This window comes from Cyanistes caeruleus, chromosome 1 (genome assembly GCF_971803275.1).
Source record: "Cyanistes caeruleus chromosome 1, bCyaCae1.hap1.1, whole genome shotgun sequence".
NCBI classification, from domain to species: domain Eukaryota; kingdom Metazoa; phylum Chordata; class Aves; order Passeriformes; family Paridae; genus Cyanistes; species Cyanistes caeruleus.
In genome coordinates, this window is record NC_141701.1 from 36,448,403 (window position 1) to 36,468,236 (window position 19,834).

General features: G+C 36.6%; 1 protein-coding gene across 1 annotated transcript in view; it reads right to left on the reverse strand.

Moving 5' to 3' along the window:
* Positions 1–19,834, reverse strand: part of NKAIN3 (sodium/potassium transporting ATPase interacting 3) — a 335,927-nt gene that overhangs the window by 83,700 nt on the left and 232,393 nt on the right. The window contains 1 exon segment of the mRNA XM_086886975.1: positions 3,644–3,841. Within this exon segment, the coding sequence (XP_086743101.1) occupies positions 3,644–3,841 (198 nt within the window).

Below are 19,834 nucleotides of genomic sequence, written 5' to 3' on the forward strand. Positions count from 1 at the left end.
TGCAATAACTTGGAGAACTTTTTAATGTTCAGGCTATTGATGCCAGTGCATGCCTGGCTTTTAAAACTCTTAGTGCGCATTATCTGTTTTCAAATAACAACAAAAATTGTATGAAGTGTCTTTCTCAAAGATGCTGTCACATTTTGACTGTATTATTAATTTGTTCTCTGAAAACTGAGGTTTCTATAATGATGATCTGCCTTGCATTTTAAAGGTGTTGTGCAGAAGAATTTATTCATCAAAATAATATATATGTCATGGGGTAGTATAATTATTATTATATTACATTACATTACATTACATTACATTACATTACATTATATTATTATATGCCCTAAACAAGGACAGGCCTAAATCAAATAAATACAGATTTTAAATATAAAATTTAACTCTAGCTACTCCTTACTATTAATTGCATCCTATTGTCTCATACTTCTCTTGATTCTCCCCCAGTTTAAATAAATGTTTAACATCGTCAACTACCAATGACCTAAACAGGCACCCAGAAGCAGGATAAGATACAAAGTTACTATTTCACCAATAAAAATATTTTTTTAGAAACAACTATAAAGCAGATATAAAAATAGCTTTACTGCATTAAAATTAAATAAATGACTGTCAAGCCTATTTCCTGCAGCGGAGTTTGATTTATTCACAGCATTCTGTGCATATAAAAAGCTTTATATCAGTTAAAAAAAATAAAAACCTTTAGTCACCTTTCAAAAATGCTGCTAGTGAGTTATATATCTCAACAGGTATCCAAGACTTACCCCCAAAGGTGTTTCTTCTTTCAAAAGTTCTAATTCCCCACCAAATGGGAGTGTTTGTATTCCCAGTCATTTAGACAAAGTAGCATGATAAAATGATTTGTTATGCCAATAAAGTTTTTTGTTACACTGTAAAATGGTTTGTTACACTACTATTGCTACATAGAAATGTTATGAAAATTAAATAGGTTGTAAGGCCCAAAAAGGAATAGTCTGCTTTTGGGACTAAGTACCAGGAAAAGGTAAGAAGAATTATCTTATGATCTACAGTTCCCCAGTCCTTTGAAAATACACTCTAAATGACCTTTCAACTAACTGAAATTGGTACCCCAATTAGGAAAGCTGTTATACATCCAAAATGGATGGGAACTTCCTCAAGTCAGTAGTATTCAGAAAATGGAAGAAAACTACAAATTATTTGATAATCCAGGTGGTGACTTCTGTCATGTGTGACAGTACCTGAAACAAGCCTAAATTACAAATCAGAATGGAAACTGAAGTACAGATTCATGGTATGTTAATCATAACATGTCACAGATGGCATAGCAAGATAGTAAACCTGGAGGAAAGCCTTCCTTTCTGTACAGTCTTTTAATTTTAGCATTGTTTATATCAATCAAAGCAGTGTCTGAAACTGACAACTATTTAATTCACAGTCATGCCTTATAAGTTCCTGGCACATTTTTAATTTTCAATTTAATTAAATTTTTGAATTCTTATTTAATCCAGCATGGCAATCAATCACTTATTCAGAAGGGGAAAGCCAGCTACATCTTATGATTTATAATTACTACAGAATTTCTATATTTTTTCATTTTCATATTTTTTAGTTTGTGTTTATTAATTGTGTTTATTTGAATATTCTAATATTAATATTTGTGTTCCTGTCATTTGACTGAACTCTACTGCACTGATAAGTGCAGACGAAAACACTTCCTGTGACCAACAACCAGCTGTATTTCCATTGAATTTTTGTTGATAATCACAAAAAATACCAGAAGAAATTTTAACATATCCTTTTTTTTTTTTGCTTATGGAAGTGAGGAAGAGTTTGAAATATTTATGGTTTTCTCCTTTTAAACTATCCAGACTTTATTTTCCTTTGTACAGGCTCTCACTGATGCAGAGCGAAAGACACTGCATTGAGAAGGAAATCTGCAAATGAACTCAAGGGAGAAGCAAACTGCTTTGAGTATCAGGGCCCCACAGATATAAGGAAGGAGCATGCAGTTAAAACTGAGCATGCAGAATTGTTTTGGAAGGCCCATTTTCACAGTAATACTATAATTTTTTATTGGCAGACACAGGTCTGGGCCGCACGAGAAGCAATTTTTGTCTTCACTGGAAAAGATCCTGACTCAAAGTCTTTGCTGCCTGACTGAAGGATGGTCAGGAGAAGGCTTGTGTAGGGCTTGTGATGTCCCTCATGCCTGAGAAGCTGACCAGGATAAAACACTCATCTTGTGTTGGTGCAGGTGACATCACTGGTGTGCAAACCAAGTGCACTAATTCTAACCTGGATCATCAAGTGGAAGTTCATTAATCACAGATGTACAAGTTTATCCAAGTTTGACTAAAAGTAGTAGCAAGGAAAAAGCACTTGGCATCTTACAAAAGGCATTTAGTACTGGAGAGGAATTATCTTGAACTTTCAGACATCTGGACAGAATGACAGATGTATATAGGTATATGTATTTATATATATCTATATATATATTTATATAAAATATACTGATTTGTTTACTTTTGCAAGAGAAATGTCCTTAAGATGAAAAAAAGTAAAAATTGAAATTTTGAAATAATATTAAGCAGTGAGATTTATTTCACAGATACCATTTATTCTGCAAGTGGTAGTATAAACCTGATTGTTAGTAAAACAGCTTGAAATACTGAACAGACCAGAAATATGCATCACTTCTGGCTGCTCAGACCAGGTAGCTCACTTGACTATCAAGTGTGGACTGCAGACTGCACCTCTTCTCCCTGGTGGCCATGGTAAGGACCATGAGCCATGAGCATTTATGTTCTCATAATGGGTCTGGACATTTGGGGTGATCAATCCTATGAGTGACCACTTAGGGTCAGCCAGTTGCAATGCACTACACACAGCTACGAAGAGAAAGAACTACAACTTCTAGTAGATCACTCAGCCCATGCCAAACAATCTATTAATCACAAGCAGAAACAGGCAAGAGTTTGAGGAAAAACTGTGGCCAAGACTGGGCTGTAGCTCCCAAAGCAACTCACTGAGTCCCAGCACTTCCCTGCACTCCAAGCTTTTACAACAACTTCTTGTAATTGCACTTTTTGACTGGTGTTAAAATAAATGTGGACAATGGAGGTAGAGTGTTCTGATAATGCTGAGTTCAAGGACAGAAAAAAATAACATGGTTAAATATGAGCACATGCTTTAATTCCTAATATTTTTCTGACCTTTTTCAAGGATTAATCTTTAGCTGAGTCTGGGAAGAAACTTAGCAACGTATCAAGTAAAATACATTTACAATCAGGGCTGAATAAATGGCATCATTGATTGTGAACTTCAGAAAGGTTTAAGTAAATTAATTTTGGACAAGCCTACTTTGCTTTGCTCTACATCTCAATGAATGAGAGCCAAGGACTCAAGTTAATTTCCATCTATCCTAGCTATGGTCAGAATGTGCACTGTGCCTGTACAGAGCTTTAAGAGATATAAGGAAACAAAAGAACAGTGCACATTTTAATAACATGGATATAATTCTCTAACTCAAAACACAATTAAAAATCTCTGCAGCTATCCATCAGCGACTGCACCCACTTCCCAGGACATTCAACAGCAGCAGGTTGTGTGTGAAAGAACTGATGGGATCCTAGTACGAGAAGAAACGTGAACTTACTGAGAGGAGTATTTGGATAGCGCTGTGAATGACCTCTAGGTACTGGAAATCAATGATGCAGCCTGTCACCGAGACGTAGGAGTAATCCTCTAGGATGCCAGGGGAAGAAGGACGCACCACCCTTCGTATGCAGCCGGGCCCGTGTTCCCGCCACCAGGAGCGGTGCATGGAGATGTTAAAGGTCATGAGATCCGTTTCCTAGGACAGGGAGGGAGAAAGTGTGAACACATTTGGCTTTCTGTTTTTAAGGTAAAGAAAGGGGAAATACAAGATCTTTTCCGTTATAAGGGAAATGAGATAATTATCCTTAATCCTCACCCCAGTAATCCTAGCATGAAAGCAGAATGTTAAAGTGGAGAGAGGAAACTGCAAACATTCATTGATTATTTTGTAGTTGTTCACAGGAACTTCTGTACTTCATACAGTACCAGGTATGACATAAGAACCGTCATACCTGGTACTGTACAAAACATGTGTTCCCTTGGACTTACAGCCTGGAAAACAATTTTGATGTTACTTGATTAGAATGTCACTTAAGAACTCTTTTTTTTTCTTTTTTTTTTTTTTTCTTTTTTTTTAAACAGACAACAGACCCAGTTTTATCCCATGGTTCTGGAGAACAACCTAAATCAAATTTACATCATATTTGATGATTGCCATCATCAGATTCAAATGAGATGTCTCCAGCCAAGAACCCTGCTCTCTTTTCTTCTCTCTGCCCCTCATCCAGATTACAAACTTCTCAGTTTTGTAAAGGAACCTACATTTGTGAACTGATCTAAGTTTGAAACAAAAGCAGCAGCAAGTTCTCTTCGCTCCAGTCATCTTCCTGACCAGATATGAAACCTACCCAGATGAGTACTGACTGGTTGCACTCTAACCCACACAGGATGTAATGTCTGTGCATTTTAGTAAACATCATACCACTTCCACTTGGACTGGTGAAAGTGGCAAACCTACTAATGTACTAAAGATTTTCTAAGACCTTACCTTAAGTACAAGACCTTACTTATTAAGTACAAACAGGAAAATTCATTTGAATTAACAAAAGATTTGGGTCTTTAGGTCATGAATAAGTAAAATACAGTGAAGTTGAATGAAAGCCGTTTAAATGCAAAAATACCCCAGCCCTCCTCACCGGAGATTAATGAGAGTTCAGTTATGTTGATACTTTAAATAATTAATTCAGATTTATATTTCCATGTTTCCCATTCTGAATTCCAAGTGAAAAAATGTCTGCAAAATTGTAGCCACATGCCCACAAAATACCCCTGGCTTCCATAAACGACAGCTTGTGGGCACTGCCATGACATTAATTTGCCCTTTGCATCCCACAAATATGTCTTGTCTGTGGCCATTTACTTCCACTTTGACCAAATGGAAATTTAGTCCAGATTCCAGTTGCAGAAGTAGTTAATTTGTTATTTTCCTTTGTTAATTGCCTTTTTTTCTGACCACACCTGAAAGCTAACAAGGGAATTAAATCCTGCCATCCTAACTTTATCCTAGTTATCAGTAAGAAATCTGCCTTTGTAATCTGCTTTCTTCTCCACAACTTCTCTCCCCTTTAAATACAGAGTTGCTAGATTTCCAGATGCATTATTTCGAGCTGATGAGGCATTTGTCTTTTGACTTTGCATGTCAATCCTTGATACTAGTTTAGAAAAATTTCAGCTGCAACATGAAAACAACTTGTGAAATAAGAAGCTGACAGACAACTTCGTTTAATGAAAACATAAATATAGAGTCACAGGAAACAGCCGGGGCTTTCTTTGTACAACAATGCCAGAGATTGCACAGTGTTATCAAGTGCTTTTAAAAATTGTCAACTCTAAGAAATGCCAGTTGTCAAGCAGCACACGTATATTCCATTTCACCTATTTCTGAAGCCCTTTGTTGAGAAGGACATGGATTGGTGGGTTAGGGTCTATCAAATATTGTGAGGTAACACTTTGTTATCACAACTATGGGGACAAATTGTGGTGTCCATGGTGTTGGTGTCACAGCTTTCTTTCCTCTTGAGGGTTTATTTATCCTTTTTTGGTTTTTTGTCTTTATGTTTTTAAAATTCTAGCCTATTACAGTGTTCATACTTGGCTAGTTCACAGCCAGTGACAAAATTCCATAGGGAAACAGCCTGATAATTTTTTCCAGCACATGTAAAATGTAATATTTTGGCATGTGAACAGTACAAACCCCTTATAAATAAAATTTTTCATTTCTGGAATACTGTTATGTATGGCTCTTGGAGTGATTAAAAAAAATTTCTTACTTGATGGTCACGTTCATGTTTTGAGGCTGCTGGTAATTCAGGTAAGAAGAAAACAGCAAAAAAAAAAAAATAACCCAAACCCAAAAGTAATCACAGCACTTGCTACCTTTTTAAAAACAAATTCTTATTCAGAAATTCTGGATAGAGTCTGTAAGAGGAGATTTTCATAATTACTTTTCACTTCGTGCATTACATCCTGAGCTCTCAAAGCAGGAAAAAGCAGATAATGACAGCCCAGCAAGGATCAGTTTTAGGAATGCAAACAAAACCACTTGCTGCATTAGCTTGACCTCTGAAATATCACTTCACAAAATGGCAGCCATAAGCTGCTCGAGCTGATAAATGTTAAGCTGCCAATCAATAAAAGAAAGCCTGACAACAGGAAAAATCAATTTTTACTTTTTTTTTTTTTTTAAGCAGCTGAAACACTTCTCTCTAACTACTTGGAGATTCTTAATCCCTAAAGTGAGTCAAAAGCAACAAGCATTAAAAAAATTAACGGGTATCTTTATAGTCATTTGCAGAGCCACAGAAAATTCAAAGACTCTTTGCTGGGATGTACAGATTTTAAATATCAATGAATTCCTGAGAGTGTTTTGGTATTTGTAAATTTGACAGCTTGGAAACCCTGAGCATGCTGGAAAAGCTGCTGCCCAAGTGGCATATTTTCAGTTCTACATTTAATGAAAGTTAAGAATTTTCAAAAGTACAAGCAGATGCCTAAAGTTTTCCAGTAGATCATTTACTATCTCCCACTTTTACATATTTTAAAAAAAAATGTATAAAATGTTTAATCATCAGCGGGAGACAAATACAAATGCTTATTTCTTAGGAAAAAAACACTGCTGCTTCAAAGCAGGAGACCAAATTCCAGGCCCTGAACAAAAGAAACCAAGTCATCCTTCTAACTAATCCAGTTGGGATTCATTTAAGAGTTGAAATTTCAATCATGAATGGAAAAATGCTCTCTTCTGAGCGTATATGTTTACTTTAATTCCATACATTAGTGGATAAACTACACTTCCTCAGCTGATAACCTCACAGATAGACACCATAAACAGTGACGGGGCAGATCACAAGTAACAGGTCTTCCAGGAAAATTGTGAGACCTAGGAAAGTGACACAGGGAGTGAAATCCCATTTCCTAGTCCTCCCTTCTTTAGTCTGCATTAAAGCAATACTCCAATCTGTGGTAAGAAGTTTGCTCCTGAGTATAGGATCAGCCCCATAATCATATTGTACAGATGTAGAGTCCCACTTAACTGTCTACAGCTTTTTAAGCCTTTAAACTATATATAGGATTTGTGTTGGCTGTCAGACCAAGGATTAATTTTGATTATTATTGGAAATCATTGCTATGGCAGATACATTCCTTTAAGGTGAGATGTAATCCCTATGAGTATGAGTAATACTTCTTCTAAGTATTGGAGATAATGTTTAATTTCATTATGTCTGCTTAAATTCTACGTTTGGTTTCAAGTGGATGTTTTCTATTGGGCAGAGGTTTTAGCAACCTGATCTAGTGAAAGATGTCCCTGCCCATAGTAGGGAGGTTGGTCTAAATGATCTTTGAAGGTGCCTTCTAATCCGAAGCATTCTGTAATTTTTTTGATTCAGTTTTTAGGTGGTGAATCTCGGTAACATTTATCAAATCATGGACGGCTTATTTCAAAACTACAGACTAATAACAGGTATGATGTTCCTTTCATATGTTTGTGTAAAATTTACACACAGTGCCTACAACAACAACAACACAAAAAATAAATGAGAAATAAGGACTACTTAAAATCACTAGTTTTAAAGAAAACAAAATAAAAAGGAAACTGAAACTCCAGGCAGAAAACCGAATGCACCAAGATTGTCTTGCATAACAAACAAATATTATGCTGTGACATGATTACCCCCAAAAATATTTGTTCTTTCAGTGTCTGATTCTTCTTTATGACATACTATTTTATATTTCTTTCATCCCTTCCCAGTATTTAAAGATACACTCTTAGGAAAAGTATAACAAAAACAGTGTATTGAGCAGGATGGAAGAAAAGCACTTTTTTCCTTCAGAAAACAGCAGGCAATACATGAAATTTTACAGACAAGTGAAAGAGGAAAAAAGGCCTGGCAAAGCATAGAGATCTTGACTTTATTGTTGCTTGTGTGATACCTAGCACTTCCTAACACTTTTTATTTTATTGATATATACTATACTGCTTATTATTATGGACATTAGGCTGAAGCATTAAATATTCCCATTCCATTCCCTGTGTAATAAGGATTCTCTGTTCTGACGTGCTACACATATTTTTTTTAAGCAGTGAAAAGATTTTTAATCCAACACCTGCTCAGGTGGTACAGGTAACACAAGTTTATATGCATAATGCTAGAAAAGGAATAGTACATTTCCTTGTAATTCCCTATACCCAATTATATTTGTAATTAAGATGCAGGGGTGCTGGCAGGGACAAGGGACACACATGTTCCTTAGTGTCTAATCTCAAGAGGACCTTAATCCTCACTAGATAAAAATGATGTGTCCCAGCATTAATGAAAACTGCTCTAATTGTAGAAGTACTTGGAAACATGACCATCAGCTATCAGCCAAAAGACACCCACTGGCAGCATCACCTCAATTTTCCACCCTGCTTTTACTTGGAGAAACAGGTTCTGATTCCAGCTTGCTCTGTGTGTGACCAGTTACACTCCATCTCCTCTCACTACTGCTGAACAAACACTTTTGAAGGCCTGGGCAGACAATACTGAAGAAGACTGAGGCCATTTCCCATATCCAAGGAAGGAAACTTTGTCACTAGCTCCCACATTGTCTTTATCGGGATGACAATTTGTGAATACCGATTAATTTTTTTTTCTTGTTTCTTTTGAATTTAAACTCTTGCTTCACTGTTACACTGATGGCTTTTACCTATTCCATGAGCTCGAGGTTTAAAGTAGCCCACTCAATAACTGTGGTAGCCCTCTCCACTGCAAATGGGATAGGACAGTGAACCATGTTGATTCCAAGCCACTCAAGGTATAGCACAGTCAGTGTCTTTACCTCATCCTGAGCACTCTGGTGAATAAATGACATGAAGAGCATTCTTAAATTGAAGCTTATGGGTTGACTCTATTGGGGTCATTCATCTGTCCGAACTGGATGGCAGACTAGACACAGCAAATCCATCTCTGTGCTAGCAATGCACAGTAAACCAGAGGAATCATGTGATACACCTAAATTAATTATCAATAAAAGAGAAAATTCACAGCAACAAAATGTTCAGACATAGACCATGAGGTAACTCCAGCATCATGGGCTGAGAACGGTTAAAAGAGGTACAGAGACAAAGCAATTTTTGGTTGGTGTGATTAGAAGCTTGTGGTTCCCACTTACAGAGATTAGAGCTTCACAGACTGTAATCATGGCATCAGACCATGACTAAAGGGAAAGATTGCCATATAAAGCATATTTTTTTCCCCCCAGTTCTTATCTACACCAATAATTTTTAACCATTTGTCAACAGGCTACCCTCCACATCTACAACCTTCCAAAAAAAAAAAAAAGTATAAGCTTAGAAAGTACTAGCTTCTCTCTTTACTTTTATTCCTTCAGCTATGGAGATTGTTGCCAGATTTTATTTTTAAAAAGTAAACGTAATACATTTGGAAATTTATTTGGAAATCAGGCAGATAATCTACCAACATTGTAAAAATAATTTTGCTGGATTGTTTAATTTGCTACATGCACAGAGATGTGTATACTATTTTGCAAAGCAAACAATTTTAGAATTAGATTTACCAAACTTAATAGAAAAGTGGAATGCAGTGGAATGTCTTTTGGAAGCCAGAAGGCAAGAAGTCAACAAGAGAAGCAAACTGCTGTCTTCTTCATGCAGTATTAGTATCAGTTGCAAGAACAAGTTATAAGAACCAGCAAGGGGCTCTTTTTGAAACTTGTTGCCCCTGAAGATGAGCTCTGATCTTTGGCAATATTCAGATTCAGGCTCAAATCCCAGCTCCACATCTTTCCTTGTCTGACCTCCCTTTTGTGACAGTCTCTCTGTCTGAGAAACAGCCCAGAGGAGTAACAGAGTATGGCAGGAAAAAGCTCGAACGCACAAAGAAATAGCAGCTGAGACAGGGTGATTGGATCAATATGAGTCCTACTTACCACTTGTCATAGGAAATTCAACATGAGCACAAAGAAATCACAACTGCCCAGAAAAGCTGTCGTGCTCCAGTGGAGTCCCTGACATATGATTAAGCCAAGCACTTAGTTTGAAAATTGCTCTCACCTATTGCCTCTGATGATCCAGAGCTATGACAGAACACAGATTTGGACTGATGCCAAACTCCCAGCAACACTTTGAGCTTTCAAGACTGGGAATATGACAAGGGTTTGTATAAAGCCAAGGGTTTGTATAGATTGGTGTGTCCCTCACTCAAGCCATACCTGATTTTGACTGAAATGAAGAAGCGAGGCAGGACTGAAACGCAACATAGTGAAGAATTAGAAACATCTTTGGCAAGCCACATACAGCCATCTATACCAATGATGTAGGAAAACATCTCAGGCCAGAGAGATGGGAAAGGTTAAAAAAGGCTTGAAACCTTTTAGTGTACAAAAATGGAAAAACACTACAATTATGGGTCATAAAAAATTCTGTCCAAAAGGTCTACAGACCACAAGCATTTGAAAAAGGAATTTATAACATAACAATTTCAAGGCTCAGTAAGAACATTTTAGCTCTGTTGTTGTTGCTGGTTTTGAGCAAAATTGCTGATATCCCTATGGAGTCATTCATACATTTGAAATATGAAAAAATTAAAATTTGATGCCTGAAAAATAAGCTGCCACAAAACTTATACCAAACTCTTTCCCACACTATTTCATAATATTTACAATACTTTTTATTAAATTACCCTTATAATTTTTTTTAAATCTAATATTTCTCATTAAAGCAGACAAGATCAGACTCAAAATGGAGAAGGCTCTTGCAGTGTTGATGGGAACTGGATTTCTACAGGTAAAATGGAGAGGTCTGGCCTGGGTTGACCATATGAAAAGTATTAATTCTTTATAGCACTTCGTTTTGTGCCACGGCCACCCTAATATTACAAAACTTGCAATAGAGTTTTAGTTCTAACATCACTAGGAAATGCATGGAAATAGAGGAAACAGTTTGTGCCAAAACTCCACATAATCCCATATGAGGAACAGATGCAATGCAGCCTCTAGTCAAAACAGAATTTAACTTTGTTATTTATCAAAAAAAAGTATTTTGTTTGCAGTAATTTTGAACAAAGCATGGGGATAAAGGCATGATTAAGAATATAATGTTTTAACAATAGTACAGTTAATTTTAATATTTCCCTTAAATTCTGGTAGGTTTTGTGCTTTGTCTGTCCCTCTCAACTATAGGAATACCATAACACCTCTTGCTATGCAAGGAGATAAATTCTATGCTGGAAATAAACACATGAGAGCCTAAATTTAAAGGTTTGTCCCAGACTCTGATGACACTAAAAAGCACCATAAAAAGACTTTTGAAAACTCACTTGAATGTTAAAATTTCTGACAAGAAAAATTAGTCCCTCTTTTAAGACTAGCCAGAAAGCTCCTACCTGCACCCAGGAACACTTTTAAAGATTAATAGGCCAGTTTAACCAACTGCTGTGTTCTTTGCTTTGCTTGCTCAAAGCAATGCAATTGTTCATGATGTTGCCAGCTCTTGTTTTATGACAAGTCTGGTTATGTTCAGCATTTTTGCTAAAGCCTTTCTTCTCAGGGACATTAAATTACACTAAGAAGTTTGTCTTGTTATGGGAAAGTGAGCTGAAGAGGAAAACAAAACTCATGAGCTCTGCTGCTAGGCACTTCCACTCTGAGCTGTAATTTGCACTGTTTGCTGTTTTTCTTAAAGCTGGGTCCTGAAGTCTAGAAGGGAGGCTCAGATCACAGCTATCCAGGGCATCACATGCCACAGTCCCCCACCTTGGACAGCCATGGATCCATCAGGTTATAGGAAAGGGCCAACTGCTTTTTAATGTTTCAACAAAGACAATGACCCAAGGGCACCCTAGTAGCTTAAAAGAGGCAATAAGGAATTTTAATATATAAATCAAACTCCATGATTCATGGAAATTTTGTAAGAAGATCCAAATTTTTGTTTTAGAGAGTGTGCCAAGGGCAATGAGAAGGATGTGCTAATTCACTCCATCTTTTGAATGAACTCTATGAAGCTCGTTGGATAAGACTGTCTTCCACCAAGAGACTGCCAAGAAGTGAGAGTAAACACTACCAAAGCTCTTCTGAAGATTCAGAATACAAAATGAGACAGGAAGCAACAAGCAACAGAAGTTCTTGAACTGTGAGGGGTCTGTTTTCTTACTTGTTTTCATTTCAAAGAAGCACAAGATGCTCTCAGAAAAATACCTGTCCTCACGACACTTTTCTTTCTGTATTTCTTTGTGAAACCGCTCATCATATTTTTGCCAGTCCCTCAATTTTTTGTGGTGCTGTCTGCCAATGACCTTGGCTTTAGCAGAGCAATCCTTTAATCACAAGCTTCATTTGCATTCTGCTGAAGCAATGACAGTCTCCAAAAAGAATTTGATAGCATTTTTTTTTTATTTAAACAGCAAAGACAGTCCCTAAAGAAACTTTAAGGTCAGGTGATGAAATTTGAAATCCTTCCTTTCCCAGCAGAAGTGAAGTACCTATGACTATGGACAAGAGAATTTAATTATTAATTTTACATTTACTACAGGCATTAGTCCACATTTTAGGTTCCTTGAAACATTTTAGACATTTATGTACATATAAAAATGTATGCATGGAGTCTATTTTATGTATACATGCTATGCATATATTTAAATATTCATATTTAACTGTACAAATTAATGACTCAACAGTGCTTTCCCATGAACAAATACCAGCTGTGGTCAAAGAAGGCAGCATTACCAGTTTCCTTCAGCAGTGCATTGTATCCTGATCTTAATCAGATTAATTAAATTTGTAGCCCAATCCACCTCCAAACCTCAATAACTCTCACAGACATTCACACAAAGAGCATTTTTATTTGTTCTCTCAGGAATTTTTAGTTTTTCAGTTGACTGTTTCAGAAACAAGAATCCTTTTTTTCTCTGGCATCACCTCTTTATGGGTAAGTCTATAATCATAATAATCAAATTGCTCAAATTCTTTTGACAAGATTAATCAAAATTATTTGACAGTGTTCAGTAACTTTTGGGCAATTTCAGGTTTGCCATGCCAAAGAAAATCAGTGAGGTGCTAAGCCTAACTTTCAATTTTTATTATTTTTAAATTTGAAGAAATTTTTCACAGAAGCTACTTTAATCAATGCAGTTGACTATGATCCCCAGAAATATATTTTTAATTAAAGAGGCAATTTTAAAAGTCTCTGTTAATAACAAGTCTAGGTGGATTACTTAATGATCCTGTTAACAGATGTTATATAAATCTGGTCACTTTAAGAGATGCATAAAGTCGCTGGGAAACCTAATGATCCATTCACTCTTTAGTGCCACAGACTTGTCTAAAATCCTTCATCATGCAATTTTTAATATATTCTCTTCTAATAAATAAGGAAAAAATGAGACCACAATGAAGCTATAAGAACATGTTAATACTTGAAATTATTGTTTTATTTAACTCTCAAATTTGAAATAATATTAACAGACAAAGACAAGAAAGATGAACAATTTTTAGATAGATTGAGTTTTGAATGACAGCACGACACACTGGCAAAAGGACAAGTAATATTAACATCAGGTTATGTATTTATTGAAAACAAGGTCAAGACTATTATATAAAGACTCCTCAAACATATATATACACACATACATATATATATATATATATATAATTTTCAGCTTGCCTGATGAAAAAAAGAATCAAAATATTATTGATGTCAGACATTTTTTCTGATGAGTATCTACAAATTTCAATACATTTTGGAAATCATTATAATTTACTATATATGATAGTAATTACTAGTATCACTAGAATTTTCACTTTGTAAGTGTTTCTATTTTTAAAAGATAAAGGATGTCAGTGTAACTCCAGAAGACAGCTGAAAGCCTGAGAAGCCTACAAAGCTACAGAGTTGATTTGACAAGCAAGCATGTGCATTATTTAATTTTAACAAGCATTGACATAAGGGATCTACATATATTTGCTGGATTAGGGCCAGTAAGAAAAGCAATAAATATACAAAAGGAAAAGGACAAGAAAGGTATGAACATGTGGGCATATTTTTACAGGCCTAATTGTGTCTTTCTTGCAGATAATACAGAATTTCTTTTCAGTATAGCATGTCCTATATAGGGTTGTGTAGCACACTGAGGCATGGAGGAAGGTTTTCTTGAACAAACATAGCATATTTTGCTAAAAAACTCTAGTTAAGTCTATGAAAACCATCCACAGGTAAGTGTAGTGGATTTTAGGATTTCAGGTGCAACTGTTGTTGGTTTAAGAATATCTTTAAAGGTGAATTTCCCTTCCAGTCTCCAGGCAAGGAATATGAAGAGAGCAAACGTTGCTTACATTTAGTTTATTCCTCATATGTCATCAGCTAATGTGTGTGTGCTTGTGCTGGTTTTGAACCAGATAAAGTTAATTTTCTTCAAAGTAGCTGGTATGGGACTTTGTTCTGTATTTTTGCTGAAAACAGTGCTGATTACAGAGGAATGTTTTTGTTATTGCTGAGCAGGGCAAGTCATTCCTCAGCCGGCCCCTCCAGTGAGCAGGCTGGGGGCCAGGGCTGGAAGGGGATACATTTAGGGCAGCTGAAGGAGCTGTGTGGTGCTTGGCTGCTGGCTGGAGCAGAAAACTTCCATGGCAGTGCTAAATAGCAAAGAGAGACAAATTCCGTGCTAAACTTGTCTTGGGGAGATGGTAGATAGGGAAATGTGAAGATGTGGAGATATTAAGAAGGATGGGAGAAAGTTTCCTGCCTTTGATTGCTCTCCGGCTCTTACAGACTCTGCCAGTGCTGCTCCTTCACTAATTACCTCCTCTCAGAGGCACAGACCGTGCAAGAGTTTTACTTCTTAAAGCTCTGCTGAGGGCAGTGTGGATGAGAGGGGATGGGTCAGCTTTAATTGCACGGCTGTGGGCATCAAAGCACTGCCAGCTCAGGTGAAGGCTTCTGTGGGGAAGAGCAGAAATCAGCCCTGCCCAGGATGCTGCCGCAGGGTCGTGCATCTGGATATTGTCTAACAAGGGTAGGGGTCAGGAAACACGATGGGAAAAATCTCACCAAATGCCAGCACCTCTTAGTATTTCTAGGTAACGCTCGCGTCCTCACACCTAAAGCATTGCAAGTCTTAACACCCACACAACTGGTTTAAAATGTAAATTGCATGGGAGTGATATGTTCAGTCGGCCACTGGTAATGCAGAGCCTCAGGACTTCAGACAGCTTTGGATTGGATCCTTTTAAACATTACTGTGAGACAGGGAAGCACAGGCAGCACCAAACCAAAGGGATTTGAGATGATAGCTTAGCTACAGAGGCACATCAACATGCACACCCAGAAAACAGATACACCTTCACTGCCCTCCACTGAACTTTCCTGTTTGGCATCAAAATAGATTTTGCCGACTTGTTATATACTTTTTTTTAAAAAATACAGCTACTCATGCAAACACACGGAGGGCATTTAAATCATTCATGCACTGTAACCAGTCTGGTCATTGCACAGCTGGCAGAATGTTGTGGGGAGAGAGCACTTACCTTTGCAAGTTGGAAAACAAGGTAAACACAGGCTGACATCTGAGCTTGTCAATACTTTAAAAAACTACATCTGTTTTCTGTGATTTTTTTTCCCTTTCCAACAAGAAAAGTGAATATCCTACAGTAAAGACTTATAACCTGGACATGAAAAAGTAAAATACCCAAATGGAAAACACCCCGCCCCAAAGAAATCCCAGAATGTTCACATTGTTTTGTTGAATTTTAAATTCATTCAAAATGAAGCAATTTTTTCAGCTGAAACCCAGTAATTAAAAGACCATATGTCTCAAAGTTTTATTCTGAACAGGCCGGCTTTCTACAAAACACCTTATTTCTCAGAAAGAAAACAATTTGCTTTCCCTGAAATAAAAGCCATAAAAGCTGACAAACATTATATAGGAATCTGTCAAATAAATTCTTTGGAGTCCTGTTAGTAAAACAAAAAAGAGGAAACATCTCTAAACAAAGAGGTTTCCTTCCACTCACTTTAAATGCTGTCACAGAAGATTCTTTGGACAATCTTTAATCTCCAAGAGCTTTCCCTTAATCCTGTATAGATTGTACTAATTCATAAAGCAAAAAAAGTAAAATTACAAAATCCATACCAAACAAAAATTTCTTATTAATACAGTATCAGGAAATCACAGAGAAGTAAATCATACATTGTGACAGCCAAAGCCTGGTCACAGAGAGGTACTTTTTCAGCTAAATTATTATGATTAAATTGTCATGACTTCCACCACCATAGAAACAATTAATAGTGTTATAAAGGCATTTTAAGCACCCTTTTTATTGTGCTACAGTATGGAGAATAAACCATAGCAAGATGAGGAGGCTTTGTAATTCACAAGCATTAATAATGACCAGTTGTGACCATAACATTTCAATAATTTAATTAAACTAAATTTAACCCCTAGTTCTTGTAGTAGCATTGCTGTTTAGCCCAAGGCTTTACTCACAGTAAATCAATGACTGCATTTGCAGAGTAGATTATACTGGCCATTCACTGAAGGCATGACTGAAGAATTCTTCTGCATTTGGTACTTACAGATACTTTTTAAGGAAATGAGAAAGCCTGTTTCATCTGTACCTAACAGCTTCACCACTAATCTACTAAATTCTGATAGTGATGTCTCAAGTTTCTGTAAATACCAAACAAATGACCACAGCTCATGTGCAGAGCAACTCAACATCAAACGTAGCGTGCAGATGTGCTGTGTGTGCGAGGTCGACTGAGTTTTTGTAGCGCATTCCTAGTGGGAAATGTTGGACCTATCAGTCTTGAATGGCCAATTCTCACAGGTGTATAAAAAATCAGGTCTGCTTTTTCATCTCACCATATCTGGTTTTCATTTGGTTTCCTAAAGAAAGAACATTCACAGCATCTCGGTACATACCAATTTCTGTCTCTCTGTCCTTTGGGGCATTTTAGCAGCTATGCAAAGGTCTCATATATATTAACTTAACCTCAAGATTTCATTAAAATAAGAAACCAGGAAGAGAATAAGAACCCTAGGGAAAGTTTGTCTTTTTCTGATAACAGAGAAATCATAAGAGAGATTGATGTCAATGCACAAGTATGAAATGAGGCACAGTCACTTCTGCTGCTCCTACAGCCACTTACAGTATGTATTTACTGGGGTTTCAACACCCTTCCAATTGAATGTTTTCAAGCAATGAAACTACTACTTTTTTGGGAGAATGGCCACCAGAACTTGCAAATTGTTATCAAACTATCAAACTACATTATGTGCCCATTAAAAGTAAAAAGAAATTTTTCAAAAAGCTTGGTCAAATGGCATGGAGAAGCACTGGCTGAACTTTTCCTGCCTGCTGCATTCAGGCAGGACATCTGGGGGTGCCGGACGTAGAAGATTCTTTAAGAGCAAGCAAAGGTGAAACAAAACAGACAGATAGATATCAGGTGAGAGGTTCAAAATCCTAAAAATTGCTCGTGGTTTATCCAAGACCATGAGAAGAAGTACTTCTTCCTGGCAGGCCTGGCTTATTGCAATAAAGATAAGCAGCCAAAGAGTATGTTGCCACTGAGTTTTATAGGTATAGAAGAATGTCTGAAGACTGGGCTGAAGAAGACTCTCAAAAAAATGGTTAGATAAGCTGTGTTGAAAAATTACAAAGGAGCTTTTCAGGTCTCAGCTCCTTTGTATGTATTCCCAACCAAGAGGGATTGGTGGTTCTTATTTCCCTTTTTGATACCTTAAGACACAAGGAAAAAGCAACAGAAGTCCAATCTAGAGTTTGGAAGGAAACATAATAGGGAAAAAAAAAAAGAAGAAAGGCTATGAATAAACCATCAGATACAAACAGGTGATTTAATGAAGAGTAGAGGACGCTAGCAAACTCACTCCCAAACCTGTAAACAATACTTGCTGTTCTAAGGAGTTCACGTTTATGACTTCAATTTTAGATGAGAAAGTGAAACAAAGAAATCACAGTAGGAGGAAAACCAAGAAACTGTAGGTTGGAGAGGTATCAAGCAAAGCCTTTGAAAAGTCTGAAAAATAATCCACCAGGTTTTTGGATTGTCATGATCATGGGGAACTGATGCATGAGAAAAGAGAAAATGCATGCAAGAAAGAAGGAGTGCCTAGGACTAAACTTGTTGAGCTCTACTTAACAGCAAACACCCATTCCTGCACAGTTTGAAGCAGGGAAGTCATCAGAAGAGAATTTCCAGTTTAACTCTTGTAATACTCACTTTCAGTGTAATTTCTTTCAATTCCCCATCATTACTTTTATATCAAGCCATATGTATTATCCTAAAAAAGCCATCTGTGTCATTATATTTTTTTTAGATTTATGTCTTGTTCTAGCTGTTAATTCAGCAAATATTAATAATTTATTCTTTATAGTTCTATTTTCATAATACTGTTTATTTTGCATATTTTGATCTGTACAGAAAACAGCTGCAAAAATTACATAATCACATCTGGTGAAATGTTGGTCTACTGAAACCAACATATGTTTCTCTGTTGATTCCACTGGGGCTGAAGTTTAACTCCAGATGCATTACTTCTGCTTCTACCTCTGCTTAAATTTTCTACATCCTATGTTGAAACCTTTTCCTTATCTTACAGACCCTTCTCATTCCCAGCTCAGATGCCATGCTGGAATGGTTCTCTTATCACAATCTTTGCTCCCTTAAATTTTGCCAAGCACCAAACTAGGTGCTTTTTTTTCTGTGCTTTTTTAAAACCTAAAGCAGTAAAGTAGAAATGAAAGCAGCTCTTATCTAAAAATCACAGTATTTAACAAATCTTTGAATAAATCACGGAATTATTTTTCCTACCCTAGTCGAATATGCAAGCAAACTATATAGTCATGGAAATTACTGCTACAGAACATGACATGAGACTGTGGCAGTGTGGAACAGTATGTCCAGGAAAAAAAATGGTTCTCTCTAGGATATTACCTTTCCTCTCCCACTAAATCAGATATCCTGCTAGAGAAAGTGGGCAATTAAAGGCACTGATGCATCTGCACCGAAGTGAATGCAGGAAAGAACATAGAGAATGCTAAGAATTTTCATGTTGGGAATGTAGTAGTGTAATGTAGTAGTCAGGGAAAAACAGCAGTCAGGCATGAGATTTTTGTTTGGGAAAGCCAGCGATAAGAGAATAAGAAACACCAACAGCTATGGACACTGACAGCATCAGTTGGTAATTAGCTTCTCCAGCTGCAATATTCTAGGCATTAATACCATTGCCACTTATAGCCATAGATTGATTATTCAAAGTGTAAAAATCTCCTGTGACTGAGGTTTAATGTTGCACATTAGACTTCCAGTTAGATAACTACTGTCATCATATTTTACAATATTGTCTATTGCCACTAATTATTCCAGGTGACTGAACTGAAAGATAAAGTGATCCCAATATGATCTTGTTAATATTTAATCCCTGACATGGTCAGAGAACTCTGTTGTCCTTTTTCCTTTCAGCTTTTAGAATATTATGGTGGATTTTCACTAATTTTTTGAGAAAAAATACTTGAAATTAGGAAATGGCAAACATTTCTCCCATTTCAGTATTTGGTTTTGTAAACTGTATAAAATACTAAGTCTGAAATCATGCTAATGTTGACCAACTAATACAAGGTCATTGCAGCCCTGATTATTATCCACCACTTAGGTTCAGCTTTTATGTATTTT